The following is a 24,909-nucleotide window of genomic DNA, read 5'->3' as shown; positions in this document are numbered from 1 at the left end:
CATGGCAGGGACTGGCTGGCTCATATGGGAGGCAGGGAATGGGGCACGGGGCCTTCCCCTCTAGGGGGCGCCGGCTCCCATCCTGGGTCTGGCTGGCGCTGAGTGACCTGATTCTTGTTCTAATTAGATTGTTCCTAATTAAAGAACTAAAGCGCGTCGGTTGTCACGACGTTTTCTCCCCCACCCCCGGGGGGCACTGGGACCTGGCGTGGGGGCACTGGTGATTTCTCGGGGCGCCCTCCCACCCAACCCCATGCTGAAACTGTGGAAGCAGGGGGGGTGAGGGGCTTCAGACTCCCTGAAGCTGGTCCCCCAGCCAGCCCCCCATCTTTTCCAGCACCCCCTGCCCCGCAGGCCTCCCTTCTCTTTCGGGGGGCCAGGCCGAGCTCCGCCAAGGGAGGCGCGGACCCAGAAGTCCTGGAGAGCCCCTAGATTGGGGGAAGGAAACAGGGCAGTGGGAGTAGAAAAGGGGGTGTCCCTGGGATTGGGGGGGCCTTGGTGAAATGTGGGTGAAAGGGGGTGGGGGCTGTGAATGGGGAGGGGAGCTGGCAGAGTGGGGGGCAGGGGGTGGGGGGACAATGGGGGTGAATGGCGGAGGGGGAGCTGAGTGGGTGGGCTAGCAGGTTGTAGGGGTGACTGATGGGGCAGGGGCAGCAGGGGCCTTCTATGGGGTGAGGGGGGGCTGGTGTGGGGAAGGGGGCTGCTGAAGGGGAAGGATTTTTGGACCCAGGGCCGCCGAGCTCAGAAGCAAGGAAGAGAGGCCGAGGCATGTGGGCAAATGGCTCTTTTATTGCCAATGCAGCAGCTGGGTTTGTAACCATCAGACTGACGGGAGCCACCGTGCCAGGCGCTGTACGGCAGCACGGCTGGGCAGCTGGCACCCCAGGGCCCCAGGCGCTGTACGGCAGCAGGGCTGGGCAGCTGGCACCCCAGGGCCCCAGGCGCTGTATGGCAGCAGGGCTGGGCAGCTGGCACCCCAGGGCCCCGTGCGCCAGGTGCTGTACGGCAGCACGGCTGGGCAGCTGGCACCCCAGGCCCCCGTGCGCCAGGCGCTGTACGGCAGCACGGCTGGGCAGCTGGCACCCCAGGGCCCCAGGCGCTGTATGGCAGCAGGGCTGGGCAGCTGGCACCCCAGGGCACCGTGCGCCAGGCGCTGTACGGCAGCACGGCTGGGCATTTGGGGGACTGTAGGGATGCCTCAGTCCTCCCCGCCCGGCCGCCACCCACTGAACAAACCCCAACCCCAAAGCTGGTCCATGCCCCAAATAGCTGGCGGCCACAAAACGCCCCCCACCACCTCCATCTAACCCCGCTGGGACTGTCATGGCATGTTAATTTAAGGGATTCCAGTCCGTCCGTCCCCCCCCCCCGCACACACACACTTCTGGTTCCTATTTTTGCCTGAGATGTTCCTGACTCAGCCCAAATGGCTAGACAGGCACCGCTTGCCTGGCGCCGAGATGCGGCCACCTCTGGGGTGGAGCGCAGGGACCCCTCGGTGCTGAGATGCAGCCACCTCCGGGGGTTTAGGACAGCGCGTGAGCGAGAACTGACACAGCAGTGGGCAGTTTAGGGAAGCAGAAGGGAATCGGGAGCTGGGCTTTGGCCAGGACGCCTGGGTTCATGTCCTGAGTCGGGGCAGGAGGGGGAACCAGGAGGGCCCTAGTGCCCACAGGGGCCAAGGCCTCAGGTTTGTCTCTTGGCTGAAATGTGCAAGGCACCGGCGTCCCCTGCATTAAACCCCACGCTCAAGGGGCCGTTCCTGCCCTGGCTATTTCCTGGTGCTCTAGGCTGGGCAGCGACAAGAACCGGCCTCGGGCGCGCCTGGTGCTGTACACAGGGCCATTTGCTCTGGGTGAGGGTCGTGCCCTCCATGGTCTGCGTCCTGAGCGAGGGGTGCGAGCGTGCACAGCCTTGGCTACAGAGGGGAACCGCTCTTGCACACTGAGCCGCCACCTGTGCTCTGTATGTCACGTTTCTAGGGGCTCGCACGGCTGCTCACAATCCCAAAGCCCCTTTTGCAAAACAGGTGCTTTCCAAGTCTCGCACACTGGGTCCCTCGCATGCCAGAGCCCCTGTGCAAAGCATGCGTCTGCCGTGTTTCACAGCTGGCATCCCTCACGTGCCTGTTCACAGTCACGCTGCCCCTGGTGCAAAGTGCAAGCTGGCCGTGTTTCACAGCCTGGCCTGCTGTGTCTCATGCCCTGGAGCCTTCACAATCCCAGAGCCCCTTGTGCAAAGCTTATGTCTTCCCTCCCTCACATCCTGGATCCCTCGCACGCCTGCTCCCCGTCACAGCACCTCTTGTGCAGAGCACACACTAGCTGTCTCTCAGACCCTCGGTCCCACGCAGGGCTGCTCGCACGCGGAGATCCCCTCGTGCAAAGCGTGCGCCTTTCCCGGCTCACATCCTGGATCCCTCACATGCCTGTTCACAATCACAAATCTACTGGTGCGAAGCACGTGCCTTCCATCTGCAGCGTGGGTCTTTGCACGCCCACTCACAGCTGGGGGGTGTCCTGCCGCAAATGCATGGATCGCTCCCCAGTGGGGATCCCCTCGAGGAAGGCGTGTGCCCTCCCTGTTTCACCCGCCGGCGGCCGTGCTCTAACCAGCCCCCCTTTGGGGGTGTAACCCTCTTGCACTTTGGAGCTGGGGTGAGCACAGGCAGCCTGCGGTTCCGGCCTGAGGCCACCAGGGAGCGCTGTTGTCCACCCATTCCCAGCCCCCCAAGTGGCGTCTCCTTCAGTCCCAGTCAGGGGACAGGGGGCTGAGTCCCTGCAGGTGCCCCCCGGACCAGGGTCTGGGCTCCAACGCCAGGTCAACTCCTCCTCACCGGCCTGCGAAGCAGAGCGAGACGGAGCCAGCGGTTAATCTCGCCCCAGGGGGAACCAAAACGAGGGTCCCGGCCCTTTAAATTTCACACCCCAGCGCCCCCCTCCCCCCCACACTAAGGGGTGGGGAGGAAAAGGGGGACTTGTGGATTCGCAGGCAGAGCTAGTGTGGGGGGAGCCCAGGACTGGGCTGGCAGGGGGCTGCGGGTCGGGAGTGAGGGGCACCAGCAGAGGTGAGGGGGCAGGGCTGGGCTGGCCGGGGGCTGTGGGTCGGGAATGAGGGGCACCGGCAGGGCTGGGGGGGCAGGGGGCTGCGGGTCGGGAGTGAGGGGCACCGGCAGGGCTGGGCTGGCAGGGGGCTGCAGGTCGGGAGTGAGGGGCACCGGCAGGGCTGGGATGGGATGGGGGGGAGGCCGGGGGCTGCGAGTCGGGAGTGAGGGGCACCGGCAGGGCTGCGGGTCGGGAGTGAGGGGCACCGGCAGGGCTGAGCAGGCAGGGGGCTGCGGGTTGGGAGTGAGGGGCACCGGCAGGGCTGGGCTGGCAGGGGCTGCGGGTCGGGAGTGAGGGGCACCGGCAGGGCTGGGCTGGCAGGGGCTGCGGGTCGGGAGTGAGGGGCACCGGCAGGGCTGGGCTGTCAGGGGGCTGCGGGTCGGGAGTGAGGGGCACCGGCAGGGCTGAGCAGGCAGGGGGCTGCGGGTCGGGAGTGAGGGGCACCGGCAGGGCTGAGCAGGCAGGGGGCTGCGGGTCGGGAGTGAGGGGCACCGGCAGGGCTGGGCTGGCAGGGGCTGCGGGTCGGGAGTGAGGGGCACCGGCAGGGCTGGGCTGGCAGGGGCTGCGGGTCGGGAGTGAGGGGCACCGGCAGGGCTGGGCTGGCAGGGGCTGCGGGTCGGGAGTGAGGGGCACCGGCAGGGCTGAGCAGGCAGGGGGCTACGGGTCGGGAGTGAGGGGCACCGGCAGGGCTGGGCTGGCAGGGTCTGCGGGTCGGGAGTGAGGGGCACCGTCATGGCTGTGCTAGCACGGGGCTGCTGGTCGGGAGTGAGGGGCTCCGGCATGGCGGGGCTTGCAGGGGGCTGCGGGTCGGGAGTGAGGGGCACCGGCAGGGCTGAGCAGGCAGGGGGCTGCGGGTCGGGAGTGAGGGGCACCGGCAGGGCTGGGCTGGCAGGGGCTGCGGGTCGGGAGTGAGGGGCACCGGCAGGGCTGAGCAGGCAGGGGGCTGCGGGTCGGGAGTGAGGGGCACCGGCAGGGCTGAGCAGGCAGGGGGCTGCGGGTCGGGAGTGAGGGGCACCGGCAGGGCTGAGCAGGCAGGGGGCTGCGGGTCGGGAGTGAGGGGCACCGTGCCCACCTGTCTGGCTGTCCTGGGGCTGTAGCAGCCACGGCTCCTGCGGTTGTTTGGCCTCCAGGGCGGCCGTCACCAGCCGCGTCAGCGCGTCCAGCTTCTGGCCCAGGTCGTCGATTCGCTTCTCCAGGCCCCGCTGGGAGGTGCCGAGCCCGGTGCTGAGGTCGCAGAGAATCGTCTGCACCTGGGGGGGAGCGGACAAAACCCCGGGGCATTGTGGGAAAGCGGCCGGCGCTAACCCACTAGACCCCGCGAGCCGGGGAGAGAACCCAGGAGTCCGGGCCCCCAGCCCCCATCCTGGCTCAGTCCCTGCCGTTTCTAGCTTATCGTCCCCGAGCAGGGGGCTGTGTGGGGCTGGGTTACCCAGGGGCCCTGGGAGGGGGACGCCAGGCTGGGATCCCCAGATCGAAGCCTCCCCTCCGCTGGGACCTGCAGGCAGGACTCACCGTCGACATGTCCACCAGGGTGTTAACCTGGTCCCGGAGCTTCCGGTGCCGGATCCGGACCTCCCGGAACCTGAAGAACCGGAGAGAGCGCTCAGCCGGTGCCCCTCACTCCCGACCCGCAGCCCCTGCCAGCCCAGCCCGGGGCTCCCCCATCCCCCCACTTCAGCCGGTGCCCCTCACTCCCGACCCGCAGCCCCCTGCCAGCCCAGCCTGGGGCTCCCCCATCCCCCCACTTCAGCCGGTGCCCCTCACTCCCGACCCGCAGCCCCCTGCTAGCCCAGCCCTGGGCTCCCCCCTCCCCCCCCCTCAGCCGGTGTCCCTCACTCCTGACCCGCAGCCCCTGCCAGCCCAGCCCGGGGCTCCCCCCTCCCCCCAGCTCAGCCGGTGCCCCTCACTCCCGACCCGCAGCCCCTGCCAGCCCAGCCCTGGGCTCCCCCATCCCCCCAGCTCCGCCGGTGCCCCTCACTCCCGACCTGCAGCCCCTGCTAGCCCAGCCCTGCCCCCACACAGAGCTCAGCCGGTGCCCCTCACTCCCAACCCGCAGCCCCTGCCAGCCCAGCCCTGCCCCCCCACAGAGCTCAGCTGGTGCCCCTCACTCCCAGTCCACAGCCCCCTACTAGTCCAGCCCTGGGCTCCCCAGTGCCCTCCCAGAGCTGGGGAGGGAACCCAGGAGTCCTGGCTCCCAGCCCTGTGCGCTAACCCCTGGATCCCACCGCCCCCACCCGCAGGGGCCAGGAGCGGACCCAGGCGTCCGGGCGCTCGCACTCACCTGTGGATGGCCGCCAGCAGGCGCCTGTGGTGCGTCCGGGCCCGGCGCCCGGCCCCGGCCTTGCTGTGTCTGTGGAAGAGCCAAGCCGCCTGCAGGACGTTGGCTGCCGAGTTCTTCATCTGGGGGGGACGGAGCCATGTCAGGATCCTGGGCCCCACATCCGTCCCACAATGCACCGGGGCAGCTGTGCCCTGCCCCACCTGGGGCCCATGGGCTGGGCTCTTGGGGTGGGATGGGGGGGGGGCACAAGGCACCTGAACGCTGAGGTGCCTCCCTATACTTCCCACAATGCACCTGGGCCACAGGGTTGGGCACTTTCCCACCATGCACCTGGGGCCTTAGATTCCCCCCATCCCACAATGCACCTGGATCTCCGGGGCTTGGCCACTGCAATACAACTGGGTCTTACTATTCCCCCATCCCACAATGCACCTGGATCTTGGAGGCTGGGCACTTTCCCACAATGCACCAGGTTTTACTATTCCCCTGTCCCACAATGCACCTGGATTTCCAGGGCTTGGCCACTTTCTCACACTGTCCCTGTGTCAGCTTAGCCTGTGAAGGCCCAGCCAAGCCCCACCATGCCTGGGAGGGGTGGGGGGAATCAGGGCCTGGCTGGGGGCAGGGGGGGGCCCTGCCCCCTTCCCCCCAGCAGGCACCGGGAGCGTTTCCCATCCCCAGCCACTGAAGGGTGTTTGTAAATCAGCCACGTTCCCGGCACCGGGAGGGGCGTGAGGTCAGAGCAGGGGGGCTGGGAGCCCGGACGCCTGGGTTCTCTCCCCAGCTCTGGGAGGGGAGTAGGGTCTAGTGGTTAGAGCAGGGTGGGAGAGAGGCTGGGGGCCCAGACGCCTGGGTTCTCTCCCCAGCTCTGGGAGGGGAGTAGGGTCTAGTGGTTAGAGCAGGGTGGGAGAGAGGCTGGGGTCCCGGACGCCTGGGTTCTGCCCCACCTCTTTGGTGCACTGTATGTCCAACATGAAGTTGTAAACGTGTTTCTCCGCCCGGTTGAACTCCATTTTATCAGCTGCCACTGCCACCAGCAGCGCCGTGCAGCCAACGCCCTGCGGCAGAGACGGGGAATGCGATTAGCCAGGCAGTGCCCCAGGGCGGCACTAGGGGGCGCTGTGCTGGGGGGGGCTGGCCCCAGGGCGGCACTAGGGGGCGCTGTGCTGAGGGGGGGGGCTGGCCCCAGGGCAGCACTAGGAGGCGCTGTGGTGAGGGGGATGGGAGCTGGCCCCAGGGCAGCACTAGGGGGCGCTGTGCTGGGGGGGATGGGAGCTGGCCCCAGGGCAGCACTAGGGGCGCTGTGCTGGGGGCTGGCCCCAGGGCAGCACTAGGGGGCGCTGTGCTGAGGGGGGGGCTGGCCCCAGGGCAGCTCTAGGGGCAGAGTGCTGGGGGCCGGCCCCAGGGTGGCACTAGGGGGCGCTGTGCTGGGGGGGGGGGCTGACCCCAGGGCAGCACTAGGGGGCGCTGTGCTGTGGGGGGGGGCTGGCCCCAGGGCCGCACGAGGGGGCAGAGTGCTGGGGGGGGGGGCTGGCCCCAGGGCAGCACGAGGGGGCGCTGTGCGGGGGGGGGCTGGCCCCACGGCAGCACTAGGGGCAGAGTGCTGGGGTCTGGCCCCAGGGTGGCACTAGGGGGCGCTGTGCTGGGGGGGGGGCTGGCCCCAGGGCGGCACTAGGGGGCGCTGTGCTGTGGGGGATGGGAGCTGGCCCCAGGGCAGCACTAAGGGGCCGGGGCGGGGGGCAGGGCCCTTACCATGATGCCGGTGCACAGGCAGACCAGCCGGCCGCACACCGTCACTGGCACCACGTCCCCGTAGCCGATGGTGAGGAAGGTGATGGGGATGACCCACAGCGTCCCCTCCAGGTGCCCTGCTCCGTTCTCCCTGCAGCCCGGGGGACACAGAGACAGCGTCAGAGACCCCCGCACTGAGCCCGCCCTGCCCCCTCCCCCGCCCCCACAATGCCCCGGGCCTTCTGCCCGGCGGCTTTCCCAGCATGCCCTTGGGCCTACAGCGTGAGCCCCTCTACCCACAATGCACCTGGCCGCTTGGCCCCTCCTCCATGCTGCTCTTTCGCCTTCAGTTGCCGGCTTTCCCACCATGCCGCTGGGCCTTTGGCCGCTTTCCCATGATGCACCTTGGCCTATGGCCGCTTTCCCATGATGCACCTGGGCCTATGGCCGCTTTCCCATGATGCACCTTGGCCTATGGCCGCTTTCCCATGATGCACCTGGGCCTAAATTAACCTGCTTTCCCATGGTGCACTTGGGCCCTACGTTGGCCCCTTTCCCACAATGCACTTCGGCCCTGGACCACTTTCCCACAGTGCACCTGGGCCCTCAGCTGCCTGCATCCCGGCCTGCCCTCCCACAATGCACTGGGGGCTCCGCGGGCCGCTTTCCCGGCCGCACCTCTCGCAGACGGCCAGCACCCAGGAGGCGGTGAGCCAGAGCCCCAGGGTGAGCACCAGCAGCACCCGGCCCGGCTGGCGGTTGACCAGCAGGCGCAGGACGAACGGGTACTGGAAGCGGATCTGGTTGAGGGAGCCGATGGTGCGGTACGAGGCGTCCCCCAGCACCCGGCTCTGCAGCAGCGCGGCCCGCGGCACCAGGTAGAGCCGCAGGAACATCAGCAGCGACAGCGGCGTCTCGGCCCCCGGCAGGAAGGAGGCCGGGGGGCCCGGCTCGGGGGCCAGGCACGGGGAGCCCCCCGTGGGGAAGGGGTGCAGGGAGCAGACCAGCAGCTCCAGCACGACCAGGCCCAGCTTGGGGCCGCTCACCGCGATGCGCCAGTCCTGGAGCGAGTTGTCCAGCATGAAGAGCTGTGGGGGGAGAGAGGGGGAGAGCATGGAACCCAGGAGTCCGGGCTCCCCCACACCCCCCGGCTCTAACCCACCAGACCCCACTCCTCTCCCGGAGCCGGGGAGAGAACCCAGGAGTCCTGACTTCCCCCCTCTCTCTCTCTGTCACGGTTTCGCTCTTTCGTTTTCACTTTCTCCATCTTTCTTGCCCTCTCTGGGATTTGCCCCTGCCTGGGGGAGGATCCTCAGTTCAGTGGAGCAACCCTCTGCCCCGGCCCCCTGCTGCGGGTGGGGGCCAGTCACGGCCCCCCACTGCCCGGCCCCCCAGGGGCCATCAGGGCAGGGGCAGGGAGACCCAGAGCTACTCTCCCGCTAGAGGGACCCAGGAGTGGCTGGACCGGGATGCGGGGAGTGACCCACTGCTGGGGGGGTGGGGTGAGCCCTGCTCCCTGTCTGTCTGGGCCATGAGGCGTGTGTCTGTCTGGGCCATGAGGCGTGTGTGTGCCGTGACTCACAACCGGGATCTCTTCGCTCTCCTGCCCCAAGAACCCGGGGCGGGAAACTTCCGCCCTCGCAAGATCAACCTCCCGCTTCCACCCTGCCGGCTGCTGGGACTGCAACACTATGCGTGTGTGTGTGTGTGTGTGTGTGTGCGCCTGTGTGTGTGCCCGTGTGTGTGTCTGTGTGTGTATCTCTGTGTCTCTGTGTCTGTGTGTGTATCTGTGTGCATGTGTGTGTCTGTGTGTGCCCGTGTGTGTGTCTGTGTGTGCCCGTGTGTGTGTCTGTGTGTGCCCGTGTGTGTATCTCTGTGTGTGTGTATCTCTATGTGTCTCTGTGTCTGTGTGTGTATCTGTGTGCGTGTGTGTGTCTGTGTGTGTATCTCTGTGTCTGTGTGTGTGTGTGTATCTCTATGTGTGTGTCCATGTGTTTGTCTCTGTGTGGGTGTCTGTGTGTGCGTGTCTTTGTCTTTGTGTGTGTGCAGCAGGGACATAAACACCCAACCCACAACTCACAACCCCCTGGCACCCACCAGCAGCCGAGGCAGCTAGAAAAGCCCAGACTCAGCCTGATCTGGGGAGATTAGATGGAATCTGCCCCCAACTGACGGAAAAATAGTCAGTGAGCGTTTTCTGTCACCGGTTTGGGGGGTTGGAGTGGGGGCTGGGAGCTGGGACTCCTGGGTTCTTTCCCCGGCTGTGGGAGGGGAGTGGTTAGAGTGCGGGGGTTGGGTGCGCTGGGGCAGGACTCCTGGGTTCTTTCCCTGGCTCTGGGAGCGGAGTGAGTCTAATGGTTAGAGTGCAGGGGAGGGGAGGGGAGGAGCCAGGACTCCTGGGTTCCAATGTGACTTAGGAAAAGCTGATAAGGAGGTGGCCACTTTAGATCCAAGATCTCAGAGCAACTGGGGGGAGCTTCAGTCCCAAACAGGGGAACCCCAAATGTCCCCCACCCCACCCACTGCAGGGGAGCCTTCTTGGGGGTGGGGGGAATCGGGGGCAAGCCTGCAGGGGGGGGGTTCCTAGGACATTTGGGGCAGGGAACGTACCTGGATCTCCTTGACGTGGAAGGCGAGGATGAGGGCCAGCAGGGCGGCGGTGGAGAGCGAGAGGAGGCATTTCACCAGGAACAGATACGCAAACCACTGAGGGGGGGAGAGAAAATGGGGGTGAAACCCTCTGCCAGGCCTGGCCCTGGGGCTGGATCAGAGCCGGCGCCCCCAAGAGGGGAGCGGCCCCGAGCCCCATTCCCGCCCCAGCCAGGGTGGGTGGCTCTGGGGTGTTTGACACCCTCCTCCCCCACCCCGCCTGTAGCTCTCAGTACAAAATCTCATTGTTCTTTGTCATCGACCCAGGAAAGCGGCTGCCAGCCAAGGCCGACACCACAGCCGGGCCCCAAGGGGGCGGGGGGTGGGGATTGCCCCCCCCCGTCTGCTCCCTCCCCCCGTCCCGTGGCTCTGCTGGCAGACGGCTGCCTCCAGCCCAGTCCAGATCGCAGCCCCACCCTGAGCAAACACGGTGCTGCCAGGGCAGGTGCAGGGTTTGGCGCGAGGCTGGGAGGATTCGCCACGGAGAAGAGGGGAGGGCGCGGGCAGGGCCGCTCGGAGAGAGGCAGGCGCAGGGAGCCCAGAACCCAGCCCTGACAGAACCCAGGAGTCCGGACTCCCAGCCCTGCCCCCCCTGCTCTAACCACTAGACCCCACTCCCCTCCCAGACCCAGGGAGAGAACCCAGGAGTCCTGGCTCCCAGCCCCCGCTCCCCCATGCCCTGTGCAATGATTGATCGATCTCCTTCCGTATGAAGCTGCCACCTCCTCCATCCTGATCAATATTTATCCTGTCACTGGCCCAGAATCAACACCCCCGGTGAAGGGCGCGATTGTGTTGGGAACAATCGGAGCGGCCAGTCTTGGCGGCTTCTTGCACATGGGGCTGGATGGTGCCAAGAGCGGGAGCGGGGTGGCCACGGTCTGCACCGGGAGCTGGTGCCCAGAGAGACGTCAAAACGAGCGCTGCTGCGTGCCTCAGTTTCCCCACTGACTCCCCACCCCGCTACCCTAGCACCACGGGGGGGTGGGCATCGGGCCAGCCCTGCCTGCCAGGGGAGCGCCCCTGCCCCGCTCCCTGCAGCACAGGTTGTATGTACCGTCTCCGGGTTCCCGCCCAGGCATGCCCACAGAAGGGAGAGTTCTGGGACAGGACCCAGAACGGATCCAGGGGCCCGTTCCAGACACCGAGCCAGGCTGCGCCCCCGGCTAATCGCTGGGAGGGTCCATTGGCCGCCGGAGAGTCCCAGCCGTTAGCCAAACCCAACCGAGATTCCAGAGCAGGGAGTCGGGCCTCCTGGGTTCTACGGCAAGGGACAAGATGAGAACCCAGGAGTCCGGGCTCCCAGCCCCTCCCCCCCTGCTCTAACCCACTAGAACCCACCCCCGTCCCAGATCTAGAGATAGAACCCAGGAGTCCGGGCTCCCAGCCCCTCCACTCTGACACCCCCCCCAATGGCCCGTGGCTGACGGATGGTTAAATAAATTATTTGAATCAGTTTCTGCAGCCTGGGGCTGGTGCCACCCGTCACCGAATTCCAGCACGTGGCGGCTAGTTCCGGGATGGGGCTGCGGGTCGGGAGTGAGGGGCACCGGCAGAGCTCGGGGGTGGACCCAGGACTGGGCTAGCAGGGGCTGCGGGTCAGGAGTGAGGGGCACCGGCAGAGCTGTGGGGAGACCCAGACTGGGCTAGCAGGGGCTGCGGGTCAGGAGTGAGGGGCACCGGCAGAGCTGTGGGGAGACCCAGACTGGGCTAGCAGGGGCTGCGGGTCGGGAGTGAGGGGCACCGGCAGAGCTGAGGGTGGGGAAGCAGGGGGGCTGCGGGTCGGGAGTGAGGGGCACCGGCAGAGCTGAGGGTGGGGAAGCAGGGGGGCTGCGGGTCGGGAGTGAGGGGCACCGGCAGAGCTGAGGGTGGGGAAGCAGGGGGGCTGCGGGTCGGGAGTGAGGGGCACCCTCCTACCTTGCAGCCCCCAAACCAGGCCAGCTCCGTGTGCAGCACCATGAGCAGGATCCCCCCGAGCGCCAGGGCCAGGCCCCAGCCCGCCAGCTGCCCCTCGGCCTTCAGCAGCCCCTTGCGCCGCCGCAGCCGCCGCAGGTTCTCGCCCGGCGCCCCCGGCACGGGCAGGACGGTGGCTTCGGGGGGGTTCTGCTTGGCTCCCATCTCATGGGCGTAGGGGGGCCCGGGCAGGCAGGGGGCGAGGGACCCCCCGGCTGGTCCCCATCGCTGGCGCTTCAGCAACCAGCACGCGGCCAGCGTGACCCCGGGGTGGGCGGGGGGGCACCGAGTGGAAAGGGGGGGACGGAGGGGAAGGGGGGGGTGAGGGTCCCTGCGACAGGCCGGGCGGCGGAGAGAAGGGAGTGACTGGGGAGAGACGGGCCCGCGAGTGACTCAGCCTGGCAGAGGTGCCAGGACCCCGGGAACGGGGCAGCCCCAGAAAGAGAGGGTGGAAGAAAGGGAGCGGGTGAGAGCGGGAGAAGGAGGGAGTGTAGACGGGAGAGACGGAGTGATAGAAAGAGAGAAGGAAGGTGGAGGAGAGAGAGATGAAGGGGTGTTAGTACAGAGGGAAGGTGGCAGAGGTGGAGGGAAGGTGGCAGAGGGAAGTGACAGGGGAAGGTGGCAGGGGCTCGTGGAAGGAAGGTGGCAGGGCCAGGCAGAGCGAAGGTGGCAGCGGTGGAGGGAAGGTGGCAGGGGGAGGTGGCAGGAGGAAGGTGGCAGACCCAGACGGGCAGGCAGGGGGAAGTGGAGGGAAGGTGGCAGGGGCTCGTGGTGGGGAGGTGGCAGCAGGCAGGCGGGGGGAAGGTGGCAGGGGGAGGTGGCAGGGGTGGGCACAGGGAAGGTGGCAGAGGGAAGTGACAGGGGAAGGTGGCAGAGGGAACGTGGAGGGAAGGTGGCAGGGGCAGGCAGGGGGAAGGTGGAGGGGAGGTGGCAGGAGGAAGGTGGCAGGGGCTCGTGGTGGGGAGGTGGCAGGGGTGGGCACAGGGAAGGTGGCAGCCCCAGACGGGCAGGCGAAGGGCAGCAGCGGGCAGGGAGGAGGGCGGCAGGCGGGGGATGGAGCTGGGGGATCCCCAGCCGGGCGAGGGCACCTGGCAGCTGCTGGGCTCGGCTCCGGGTCGCTCCCTTCTCTGTCCCGCCGCGATCTGGCCCCTGGGTGCGGCGGGGCAGGGCGAGGGTTGGCGGGAGGGGCGGGACTTGACGGAGCAGCAAGTGTCTTGGGACGAAAGGGGCGGGGGAAGGAGTCCAGGGCCGGGCTGGCAGGGGCTGCAGGTCGGGAGTGAGGGGCACCGGCGGGGGTGGGGCTGGGGGTGGAGCTCAGGGCCGGGCTAGCAGGGGCTGCAGGTCGGGAGTGAGGGGCACCGGCAGGGGTGGGGGTGGGGGTGGCGTGGGACCTGAATCCCAGACCCCGCCCCCCAGGACCGGGGGTGGGGTGGGGGAGGGGGAGGGATACCCCCCACCCCCCTCTCACTGGGGTGAGTCCGAGCCGGGGGGGCGGCTGGTGGATTCCTGAGTCCCAGGCAGGGTGGGGGGATCTGAAGGGACAGACCTGGCTTGGAGACCTGGGAGCCCAGGTGGGAGGGGCTGGAATCTGCCCCCTGCCCCACCCCCCAATCTCCCCCTCCTTCCCCAGCTGGGGGATCCGATAGTTTTCAAGGAAAGACTCCGTCCAAGCCACAGACTGGGCTCCCCCCCCCCCGCCCACTTCTGCCGGTGCCCCTCACTCCCGACCTGCAGCCCCTGCCAGCCCAGCCCTGCGGGTGCCCCTCACTCCCGACCTGCAGCCCCTGCCAGCCCAGCCCTGGGCTCCCCCCCCCAGCCCTGCTGGTGCCCCTCACTCCCGACCCGCAGCCCCTACTAGCCCAGCCCTGGGCTCCCCCAGCTCTGCCGGTGCCCCTCACTCCCGACCCGCAGCCCCTGCCAGCCCAGCCCTGGGCTCCCCCCCAGCTCTGCTGGTGCCCCTCACTCCCGACCTGCAGCCCCTGCTAGCCCAGCCCTGGGCCCCACAGCTCTGCCGGTGCCCCTCACTCCCGACCTGCAGCCCCTGCCAGCCCAGCCCTGGGCTCCCCCCACAGCTCTGCTGGTGCCCCCAAGAAGAAGGTGTGACTGTTTCATCAGAGCCGTCTCTGTCCTGCTCTGAATCACCCCCAGCCCCTCTCCGCCCCCGCTGAGCTCTGAGTCACCGGGGAGGCTGCCACCCCTGACTCAGCCCAGGCACATCCTGTGGCATCCTTGATTTCCCCGGCTGGGTTCCCAGCCCTGCCTCGCCCTGACCCCTCCCCCCACACACACCTGGCACGGGCTAGGGATTTGTTCCCCTGTACACACAGCCACCCTGCCCCAGAAGCAGCCGCATCTCAGCACCGGGAGAGGCGTCCCTGTATAAGAACAGCCAGACTGGCTCGGACCAATGGTCCATCCAGCCCAGTGTCCTGCCCTCTGTCAGTGGCCAGTGCCAGGTGCCCTAGAGGGAAAGATCAGAACAGGGAATCATCAAGTGACCCATCCCCTGTCGCCCATTCCCACCTGCTGGCAGAGCTGGGACACCATCCCTGCCCAGCCTGGCTACTAGCCATTGACGGACCCACCCTCCATGAATTAATCTAGTTCTTTCCTGAATCCTGTTATAGCCCCACTGCCCCACCCCAGAGGTGGCTGCATCTCAGTGCTGAACGAGGGAGCCCTGTATAACCAGCCCTCGCGCCCCACCCCAGAGCTGGCTGCATCTCAGCGCCGGGCGAGGGGGCCCTGTATAACCAGCCCTCGCGCCCCACCCCAGAGGTGGCTGCATCTCGGCGCCGCCCGAGCACTGCTGAAGCTGTTACATGAGCTGCAGCCAAGGTGCCCTGTCATGGTGAATAAGGGTGCTCCGCTATAGGGAGGAAGAGAAAATATGATTCATAAAGGGACGGATGAGCCGCAAACGGCTATTTTCAGGAGCGACGGGAGGGGTCGGAAATCAGCCTGGATCCTGGGCTGGAAAATATGAGCCCTTCCCCTGATAGGGAGAAATCCCTGCAGTCCCAGGCGCTGCACCGGGCCCAGGGGGAGCCCAGAGCTGGGCTAGCTGGGGGCTGCGGGTCGGGATTGAGGGGCACTGGCGGAGCTGGGGGAGGGGGGAGTCCAGGACTGGGACAGCAGCAACCCCAGGTTCTCCCCCCATAAGTGCCCCCCCACCTCTTCCCAGAAGCCCTTGGGGAACTGAGAGTCGTGACTCTGTTTCTTTCATGAGGCTCAGGTCTGGCTCGTGACCCTCAGTGGCTTCCGCTTGGCCAGAACAGGAAGCACACGGGGGTCAGGGACGGGGGACGTCTCGCTCCCTTCCCCAGCTCAGCCGCCCACTGGCGAGTCAGAGCCACTCACTCTGCCTCAGTTTCCCTCTCTGTAAAATAGGGCTAATGACCCTGTGAGCGCTCGGGGCAGGGCCTGTCTCCCAGTTGTGCCTGGTGACACCCCTGCAATGCGCTGAATTGTTCACTTCTCCGTGGCTGGATGGGAGCCGGCGGAGACCCCGGGGACGGTTCGGGCTCATTTAGTTACACACACAGTGAGGGAGGGGGACGAAGTGGGGCTGTTCTTAATGTTCCCTCTGAACACTGGGGGGGGCCTCACTTTCCGGCCGACCCTCTGTCTCCTGGCGACTAATAACCAGGCCCTGCCCCCTGCAAGGGGCTGCTAAAGATGGGGGAGAACAATGAGGTCAGGTGACCTCCTGGCCCGGGAAAGGAGCTGAGCAGAGAGGAGGGGCTGGAGGGGGTTCAGTTTGGGAGCTGGCTGGGGACGGGGAGTGAGGGCAGACGGGGTCGTCTGCCTCGCTGGGCCCCAGAATGGACCCGGCCGAGGGGTCCCGTTCTCTGTACCTACAAGCTCTGTTTAGACCCCGTTCCTGGCATCGCATAAACCTCTGTGTCACTGGCTGGCTGAGAGTCACGTCTGACTGCGCCGTGGGGGGGCAGGACCGTGTGGCCCCCCCAGGACCCCGCCGGGGGGACTCGCTGGGGGAAGCGCACGGGGGGCAGGGGATGCTGAATGCTCCAAGGAGAGACCCAGGAGGTGAAGCCGTGGGAGCTTCTTGCCCTGCAGACAGGCTGCTCCGAGGGGGAGGAGGCTCCCAGAGTCCTGCCTGGCTTGGTGGGGAGCAGCTCCAGAGCAGCGCCCGGGGACCCCGTGACAGGGAGCTCAGATGTCACCTCCAAACAGAGAAAGTGTGATGGATGCGAGTACCCCCCACCCCAGCACACACAGCAGAGCTTGTCCCCTCCGTCGGGGGCATCAAGGACACTCTCTCTCTCTCTCTCTCTCTCTCTCTCTCTCTCTCTCTCTCTTTGGAGCCACAAAACATTCATGCCTTGATCTTGCAGCCAGGTGACCAACCTTGGGCCCAGCACAAGACCCATCACCTCAGCCAACGATTGCAGCATCCAGCCCAAAGCTGGTCCCTGAGGTAGCAGCGATGGCTCGGACACGCCCAGCCTTCATGTAAAGGCACCTCCGTGTCCCTGGGTAACTTGTGCCAAGGGTCGATCCTCCCCCACCCCGTTAACAAGCTGCACCTTCATTCCAGCCTGAATTGGTCTCACTTCAGCTTCCAGCCGCCGGCTCCTGTTCTGCCTCGGGCTGCTGGGTTCATCGCTCCCCTGAGCCAAAGAGCTCAGATCCCTGACGTCTCTCGCGAGGTGTTTTCCAGAGCCCGGCTCGTTCTTGTGGCTTTCCAGCAACAGCCAGGGTTAAAAAGAGGCCCCCTTCTGCTTTGCAATCCATGAATAATTAAAGGAGAATCTTCTTCCAGGGAGAGGAGGTGCGGGGCATAGGATATGGATTTTAAAATGTCCCTTTGCCTCTTTAAATCTCGCACGTGAAGAGCCCCTGGAGGATCCGAACGGCCGAGGGTGGAGCGAGGGCAGGGAAAGGTCCAATATAATGGAGTCTAAAGGGACGTAACGACATCCAGGAATTAATTTTGGCTTTAAATAACTCGGCTTAAATCACATCTGGGGATAGGACCTGGGGCTTCTCCTCCCCAGGGGCTGCAGGCACCAATCCGGTTCCGGGACAGGGGCCTGGCAGGCCCAAGGGGGTGGGGAATGGGACACGCGGCCTTTCCCCAATAGGGGGCGCCCAGGTGTCAATACATTATTCTAAGGTCTGCATATGGCTCCCCCTGGTGGCCACACCTGGAAGTGCGGCTGCCCTGGCTCCCATCGCCCCTATTTCATTTCCTATGTAAGATTTTTCTTTTAAGGGACATTTTCGTGGAGGGCAGATGCTGGCTCAGAAACGCAAAGAGCTCGACCCATCTGTGCAGCCAGCCACCAGCCCATTGTACAGAGGAGGAAACAAACACTGAGAATTTCGGGGCACTCTGGCTCTGGCACGGAGCGGGCGGAACCCAGGAGTCCTGGCTCTCAGCGCCTCTTGCTTTAACCACTAGACCCCACTCCCTGACTTCCCATTCCAGTGTTTTCATACCCAGCTCACTCCTTTGGCAGCGAGCAGGGCGGAGGCGAGACTTTGCGGCTCAGGAAAAGAGGATGCAATAAAGCCTCACCCTGCGGCTTCGTCCCACAAGAACCCAACCGTCCTGCACCTGTGACAAGTCGATTCAGCCCGTGTGCGAGTAGAAGTGAAACCTGGGCTGCAAAGCGCTTGCGTTTTAATCACAGAGCGTTGGGATCCCACACGGGGGCCCCCAAGCCCCCAAAGGTCCCTTATTCCCCAGCTCTAACTTCATCTTCTGCCATTGATTCGCCCCTCGCTCGGTGCCAAGATGCAGCCAGCTCTGGGGTGGTGATTTGCCCTCTGCAAGGCCTCATCTTCCAAGCAGGAGCCTCAAAAGCTGTTCAAAGGGGCCAGCAGCTCTGCTGCTTTGACGCCAGGTAAACAGGCGTCCGTCCCGCCCCTGTAAACTTTGAAACTCCCCTTCCCATTTTCATGGCAAGTGCCCACTTATCTGGCCAGGTGACAATGGCTGCGCCATGGAGCAAAGGTCCCCTGCTTGGAGCAATGCTGAGCTGCAGGAGCTGACTGGTGTGGGGGAGAGGGGCTGTGCAGGGACCCAGGATGCCCAGCGATCTCCCCCTTCCCACAAGACCCGCTGTCAAACTGGAGAGAGCTGCACTGTGCGGTCGCTGCCCGAGAGCGCTGGGCCCATCGGCGATGGCCAGGCCGCAACCCAGTGGAAGGCCGTGAACAGCGCGAGTGTAGACGTCGCTTCGGGGCATGACGTCACTGGCGGTGTTACAGCAGCCCTGCCGCGGCAGCGCTTTAACGTGGCTCGTGTGGTCGTGGAACCAGCGCTGAGAGAGCTCTAAAACCCCCACCTCCACGAGGGGTGTCAGAACTATAGAGGGAAGGGAACAACCCTCCTGTGTACAAGTCTATAAAATCCCTCCTGGCCGGAGGCACCAAAATCCTTTTACCTGTAAGGGGTTAAGCAGCTCAGGCCACCTGGCTGGCACCTGACCCAAAGGACCAATAAGGGGACAAGATACTTTCAAATGGGGGAGGGGGGAGGCTTTTGTTTCTTGCTGTTTGTTTTGGTGGGTGGTCGCTCTTGGGACTAAGAGGGACCCGACATCACTCCAGGTTCTGCAAATCTTCCTGCACAAAGTTTCTCATATTTCAAACTTGTGAGTAACAGCCAGGCCAGGCGGGTTAGTTTATCTTGGGTTTTCTCAACTTGCGAATGTTCCTTTGCCAGAGGGTTTCCCTCTGTTTGCTGTAACTTTGAACCCGAGGCTGGAGGGGTCCTCTGGGCTCTTTGAATCTGATTCCCCTGTAAAGTTATTTCCCATCCTGATGTTACAGAGATGAACTTTACCTTGTCTTTTAATACAATTCTTCTCTTAAGAACCTGATTGATTTTTTCATTGTTTTAAGATCCAAGGGGTTTGGATCTGTGGTCACCAGGACTAACTGGCGAGGGGAAGGACTCTCAAGCCTACCCAGGAAAAGGGGGTAAGGACTTGGGGGGAGAATTAGTCTCCAATCTGCCCAGGAAGGGGGGCGGTTAGGGACTTGGGAAATATTTGGGGGAAGGCAGAGTTCCACGTGGCCCCCCCTAAGATTCAGAACACGCTTGGTGGTGGCAGCTCCCTGTTAACCTGAGCTGGTAAATAAGCTTAGGGGGGTTTCATGCGGGTCCCCACATCTGTACCCCAGAGTTCAGAGTGGGGAAGGAACCTTGACAAGGGGCGTAGCTCCCAGCGCGGCTGCTGCACTGTCTACACTGGCACGTGACAGCGCAGAAACTTGCAGCGCTCGGGGGGGGTGTTTTTTCACACCCCTGAGTGAGAAAGTTGCAGCACGGTGAAATTCCAGGGTAGACAAGGCCTCAGACGCTTGGCGAGGTGGGTTTTTGCAACGCTGCACCGGCGCGGTTTCTGCACACCGCGTGGCGGGGCGGCGTGTGCACCGCGGGCGTGACCGCGCAGAAACTTGCCAGTGGAGACAAGGCCTTTGTCTATGTACACGTAACATCTTAGTGATGGTGCTCGGGGCGGGAATAAGCCACCTCCCTGAGTGACGTAAGTTACACCGACCTAGCGCGGTGTGGACAATGCCGTGTCGGTGAAAGAGCTGCTCCGCCGCCACTCAGGTTTGTGGTGCGTTTTGCCGGCAATGCACCACAATGCGACTTTGGGCAGCAAAACTCTCCTGTTTTGCTGACGAAATAAAACCACCGCGACGAGAGGCGAGAGCTTTTGGGGGCAAAGTTAAAGCGACAAAATGTCAGTGTTGATGCTGCCGTGTGTTAGGTTGCCAGAAATGGCCTCCCCCAGTATCCCACAATGCCCACCGTGACCGCTCTGCTCACTCTTTTGAACTCCACTGCCCTGGATCCAGCGATGCAGGCGTGTGACCCTCTTTCGAAGCTCAGGGACATTCTGACGGCTGAGCCGATCCGAGCCGGCAACAAATATTCACGGGGGATCCAGCTCTCCCCGGCACTAGGACCACAGCGGGAGGCAGGTGGGGTGTGTGTGTGTGTGTGTGTGTGTGTGTGTGTGAGAGAGAGAGAGAGTGAGTGTGACACACACACACAGACTGCTGTGCTGTGCAGTGCAGAGCCGGGGAGTAGGGTGACCAGCTGTCCTGATTTTATAGGGACAGTCCTGATATTTGGGGCTTTTTCTTATATGGGCTCCTATTACCCCCCCACACACACACACACACTCTGTCCAGATTTTTCACACTTGCTGTCTGGTCACTCTACCGGGGCGGGAGACGGGGGCTGATGTCAGGAGTGTCCCCATCCCCCTGCCTCAGGACTGGTGGCTTCCAGCTGCTGTCTGAACTTAAAGAGACAGCGTGACGACGCACTCACCGTCCCCCAACACACGTGTCTCTCTCCCATACACACTCCCCCTTCCCCCCCCGCAAATTCTCTTATACGCTTCCCCAACACACTCTGGCTGGCTGTATCTCTCTCGCTCACACACACACACACACACACACACCCTGTCACACACTTTTCCCCGCCCCCATTCGGTTGACAAGCCCGGCTCCCTGTGGCCGCGCTCCACTGCTGCCAGGCGCCCAGGCCGGCCCTACACGGGCACGTTCGCCGTTCAGCCGACGCTCACTCAGGGCTGGGCTGTAACGATGAAAAGCGCCGGGGGGGGGGGGGGGCGAAGCTCCTGCCCCTCGCTGGCAGTGGGGTTATTGTCTCGCCGGGGGTCAGGGTTGTCCCTAGACATTGTGGTGCCTATGGAGCCTCCCCTGCTGGGGGAGGGGTGGCCCCAGGCCTCTGCGGGGTGGGGGGCTGCACCCATGGTCTGGGGGGGCAGGAGCAGGCTTGGGGGATAGGAGGGAAACCGGGCTGGGGGCGGAGCAGAGGTGGGACGAGGCAGGGCTGAGGCAGGGCTGGGGCAGAGCAGGGGTTTGAGTCTTGGCCTATTAAACCCAGTGTTGGGAGTTCAATCCTGGAGGGGGGCATTTAGGGAGCTGGGGCAAAAAAAATAGTTGGGTTTGGTCCTGCTTTGAGCAGGGGGTTGGACTAGATACCTCCTGAGGGCCCTTCCCACCCGGATAGTCTGGGACAGAGCAGGGGCGGGGGCCATGGGGAAGAGGCGAGGGTGGGGCAGCTTTCCTGGGCGGCTCAGCCAGCCAGGGGATTGGAGCAGCACGCAGCAGCGGAGAGCACCAGGAAATTTGCTGTGGTGTAATTTGCATATGGGCAGGGCCCGCCTGGCCGGGAGGTCTCCCCCAGCGCTAAGGAGCGGCCACACCGGACACCAGGGCAGTGGCACAGCGGTGGCTGCGTGTCGGTGACGGTGTAACCTTTGTCGACCAAACTCTGGCGTGTCGCCGAGGCCTGAGACACTGAGCCGCGTCTGCTCTTTGCTCTGCCCCCGTCCAGCATTTCCTCCGCTTGAGCCGCAAAACCGAGCGAGGTCGCTCTGGCCTGGGCCGCCCCGACCAGCCACAACGGCGCTCGGGGAGGGGTGAGACCTTCCCACCGCTCAGCGCTGCAGCTAAACCGACCCAGCCCCCGGCGTGGCCGTGGCCAGGCTGATGGAAACATGCTCCCGTCACCCCCTCCCCGAGCGGCGGTAGGGGGGTTAGCGCCAGGGAGGGGAAACCCTTCCTCCAGCCCCAGAGGGGCTCAGCGCTCGCGTGAGCCCCCTCGGTAACGCCGCCCGTGCCCCGGCCCCGTGCCGGCCTCCGCAGGATGCGCTGGGGAGGGAGGAGTGGGAGAAGGTGCTCGACTGGCTGAGACAAGAGTTCGAAGCCCTCAGGAAGGAGCCCAAGCAGCCAGGGTGGCTGGAAAGGTTCACAGCGATCCCCACGCTCCTTAATCCGTCCCCTCCCGCGGCGGGACAGCGGCACCCTGGTGCCAGGTGCGGAGGAGCCGGGACGATTTCCTCTTGGCTTGACGAGGGGACGTGGGGGCAGGTTAGCAAACAGCAAACGGGACAGAAACGCTGGGAGGCCACGGCCACGGGCAGGTGACCCTGGAGGGCAGTGTGAGGGCAAATGCTTCAGCAGTGTTACTGAGCATGCTCAGTAGAAGCCAAGCAGTGACTCTGGGGGGTCGGTTTTACGTGAGTTCGCAGGTCTCAGCTTCCCGGCAGGGCTCAGTGGTGCAGTGACCCTGCTGGGGTGACCCCTCCGGCTGCTTCGGCCGCAGTGGCTGGGGTGTGATGTTAGGATGCCCAGGGCTCTCGGGGGCACTCACTGGGGTCTGTCCCGGTGGCGCGCGGGAGGCCGGGTCTGGCCTTCCCAGAAGTGGGATTCGCCCGGCGGCTCAGAATTAAAATCAGCCAGGCCACAGGTCGGCATCAGCCCAGCTCGCGCAGACAGAGGCAGCCCTGGGCAGCCATGGAGGAGTGGGGAGGACCAGGGGAGCTCGAGAGGAGCTGGCCTGTGTCCGCGATCCCCCAGCCGGGCCGGCCAGCTGGAGTTAAACACACGCCCGCGCCCGTGGGAGTGTTTGCCTGGGGGGGATGGTGCGGGGAACTGCACCTTTGAGCAGCTTTGGGGACCCTGCCGGGAAGACGAGGCCATGCAGCTTAATGGCATCAGATGAAGTTAAAGCTGGGGTGCAAGAGAACTTCAGGGGCTTGGGTGGGATCTCGACTCTTTGACACTGCGATTAAAACTCACGCGTTTGCTTTGCAATCCGGTTTTCACTTCAGCGCACCCAGGGCACTGAACCGGCTCTGTTACGGGTGCAGGGCGGGTGGGCTGTTCCGGGACAAACCCGCAGGGTTAGACTCTGTTCTCGCCTGTTTTCCTGAGCCACAAAATTTCACATCCTCCCTGCAGGCTGCTAAAGGGGTGAGCTGGATATTAAAACACTGGAATGGGTTCCAGCAGGAGCGGCTGGGAGTCAGGACTCCTGGGTTCTATTCCAGCTCTGGGAGGGGAGTGGGGCCAAGTAGGTTATCTGGAGGTGGTGGGGTGGGAGCCAGGACTCCTGGGTTCTATCTCCAGTTCCGCTCTGTGACTTAGAGCAAGTAATTCCTTCCTGCTCAGTGTTTGTTTCCACATCGGCTGGCTGTGCGGTGCCGACCACGGGGACCCACAGAGGGGTCAAGCACTGGGCATTTCTGAGCCAGCATCTGCCTCCCACCCGCCATGAAAATGTCCCTGAAAAGAAAAATCTTACATAGGAAATGAAATACTGTAGGGGAGATTGGAGCCAGGGCAGCTGCACTTCCAGATGTGGCCACAAGGGGGAGCCATTTGCAGACCTTAGAATAATGTATTGACACCCGGGGCCGGATCGGGGACTGCGCCCCCTAGAGGTGAAAGGCCCCTGCCCCGTTCGCTGATGCAAATTAAGCCACTATATTTAAAACCAACATTAATTCCTGGATGTCGTTACTTCCCTTTAGACTCGGTTCCATTTGACCTTCCCCTTCCCTCGTTCACCCCCCCGACATTCGGGTCTTTCGGGGACTCTTAACGTGTGAGTTTAAAGAGACAAAGGGGAATTCAGAATCCATATCCTATGCCCCACACTGCCTTCCCCTGGAGGAAGATTCCCCTTCTAATTTTTTGTGTGGCGTAAACCAGAGGGAGGCCTCTCTTTAACCCTGGCTGTGGCTGGAAAGCCACAAGAACGATCCGGGGCTGGAGCTCTTTGGCTCAGGGGAGCGATGAATCCAGCAGCCCGAGGCAGAACGGGAGCCAGCAGCTGGAAGCCGAAATGAGACGAATTCAGCCTGGAAGGAAGGTGCAGCTTGTTAACGGGGGCGGTGGGAAATCGACCCTTGGCACAAGTTACCCAGGGACACAGAGAAGGCTCCTTTACATGAAGGCTGGGTGTGCCCGAGCCATCGACGCCACCTCGGGGACCAGCCATGGGCTGGATGCCGCAATCGCGGGCTGAGGGGATGGGTCCTGTGTCGCCCTGAAGGTCAAACATCTGGCTGCAAGTTCAAGGGTGTGTGTGTGTGTGTGTGTGTGTGTGTGTGTGTGTGTGTGTGTGTGTGTGTGTGCTGCCCCCTGCTGGAGGAGATGAGCCCTGCTCTGTGTGTGTGTGTGTGCGCGCTGCCCCCTGCTGGAGGAGATGAGCCCTGCTCTGTGTCTGTCTCCCTGGTTTGTTTCCCACGTTCTCTGTTGGGAGGTGAAATCTCCAAGCTCCCTCACTGTGTCTGTAACTAAATGAGCCTGAACCGTCCCTGGGGTCTTCCAGTTCCCGTCCCGGCCAAGGAGAAATGAATCATTCAATTCTGTGCATTGCAGGGGTGTCAGCAGGTCGCAGCTGAGCTTGGGGTCCCGTCGTGCTGGGCACTGCCCTGCCACAGCCAGAGACAGGCCCTGCCCCGAGCGCTCACAGTCTAACATGCACCCGACGAAGGGGGATTCACCCACGAAAGCTCATGCTCCAAAACGTCTGTTAGTCTATGAGGTGCCCCAGGACTCTTTGCTGCTTTTACACAATCTAACAGGATCATTGTCCCTATTTTACAAAGAGGGAAACTGAGGCAGAGTGAGTGGCCCCGACTTGCCAGTGGGAGGCTGAGCTGGGAAGGGAGCCAGGTGTCCACAGTGCCTGACCCCTTGTGTGAGCTTCCTGATCCATCCGGGGTGGGGTTCCAGGAACTGAAGGGATGTAGCTGGGGGGGGGGGTCACTATCTGAGAAGGCCCCAAATAAGCAGATTCCAGAAAACCCATCTCACGACTCTGTTTCCCACGGGCTTCTGGGAATGGGCCGGGGGCAGCTGTGGGGGGCAGCTATGGTGGTGCCCCTCACTCCTGACCCGCAGCCCCTGCTAGCCCAGCCCTGGGCTCCCCCCACTCCCAGCTCTGCCGGTGCCCCTCACTCCCGACCCGCAGCCCCTGCCAGCCCAGCCCTGGGCTCCCCCCACTCCCAGCTCTGCCGGTGCCCCTCACCCCCGACCCGCAGCCCCTGCTGGACACCGGGACAGGCCGTTCTGGCCAGACCCCAGGGGCTAGGGAAGCCGACTGGAAATCCTCCCGCGGTTGGAAATGTGACGCTCCGAACAGGCGTGTGACTCCCAGCGGACGCGGAGTCCAGGGGAGCTGGGCAGCGGGTTGGACAGGAACATAGTGAGGGTCTGAAAGGGGCCGGACGCATGTCGGGAACAGCCGGGGTTGGTGGCGGAGCGAAGAGAAACTCGACCCGCCGGCCTTGCGCTGTGTGGGAGCCAGGCGACAACGTTGTGTCTGGACCTTTCCAGGCGCCCGGGGGCAGAACCCCGCTGGTCTGGGTGCAAATT

General features: G+C 64.5%; 1 protein-coding gene across 1 annotated transcript; it reads right to left on the bottom strand.

The window, feature by feature from the left end:
* Nucleotides 1-1,397: 1,397 nt before the first annotated feature.
* Nucleotides 1,398-11,883, bottom strand: KCNN4 (potassium calcium-activated channel subfamily N member 4). The gene is made up of 9 exons (XM_039512186.1): nucleotides 11,683-11,883; nucleotides 9,727-9,822; nucleotides 7,795-8,204; nucleotides 7,138-7,267; nucleotides 6,333-6,443; nucleotides 5,386-5,504; nucleotides 4,617-4,686; nucleotides 4,177-4,354; nucleotides 1,398-2,840 (listed from the first exon to the last, which is right to left on the bottom strand). The coding sequence occupies exons 1-9, from the start codon at nucleotides 11,881-11,883 to the stop codon at nucleotides 2,833-2,835; spliced, it is 1,323 nt and encodes a 440-aa protein (XP_039368120.1). The 3' UTR covers nucleotides 1,398-2,832.
* Between the last annotated feature and the right edge of the window lie 13,026 nt (nucleotides 11,884-24,909).

Source organism: Mauremys reevesii, linkage group 24 (assembly GCF_016161935.1).
Source record: "Mauremys reevesii isolate NIE-2019 linkage group 24, ASM1616193v1, whole genome shotgun sequence".
Lineage (NCBI taxonomy): Eukaryota > Metazoa > Chordata > Testudines > Geoemydidae > Mauremys > Mauremys reevesii.
Note: the sequence above shows the minus strand (reverse complement) of the source record. Positions and strands in the feature narration are given on the sequence as shown.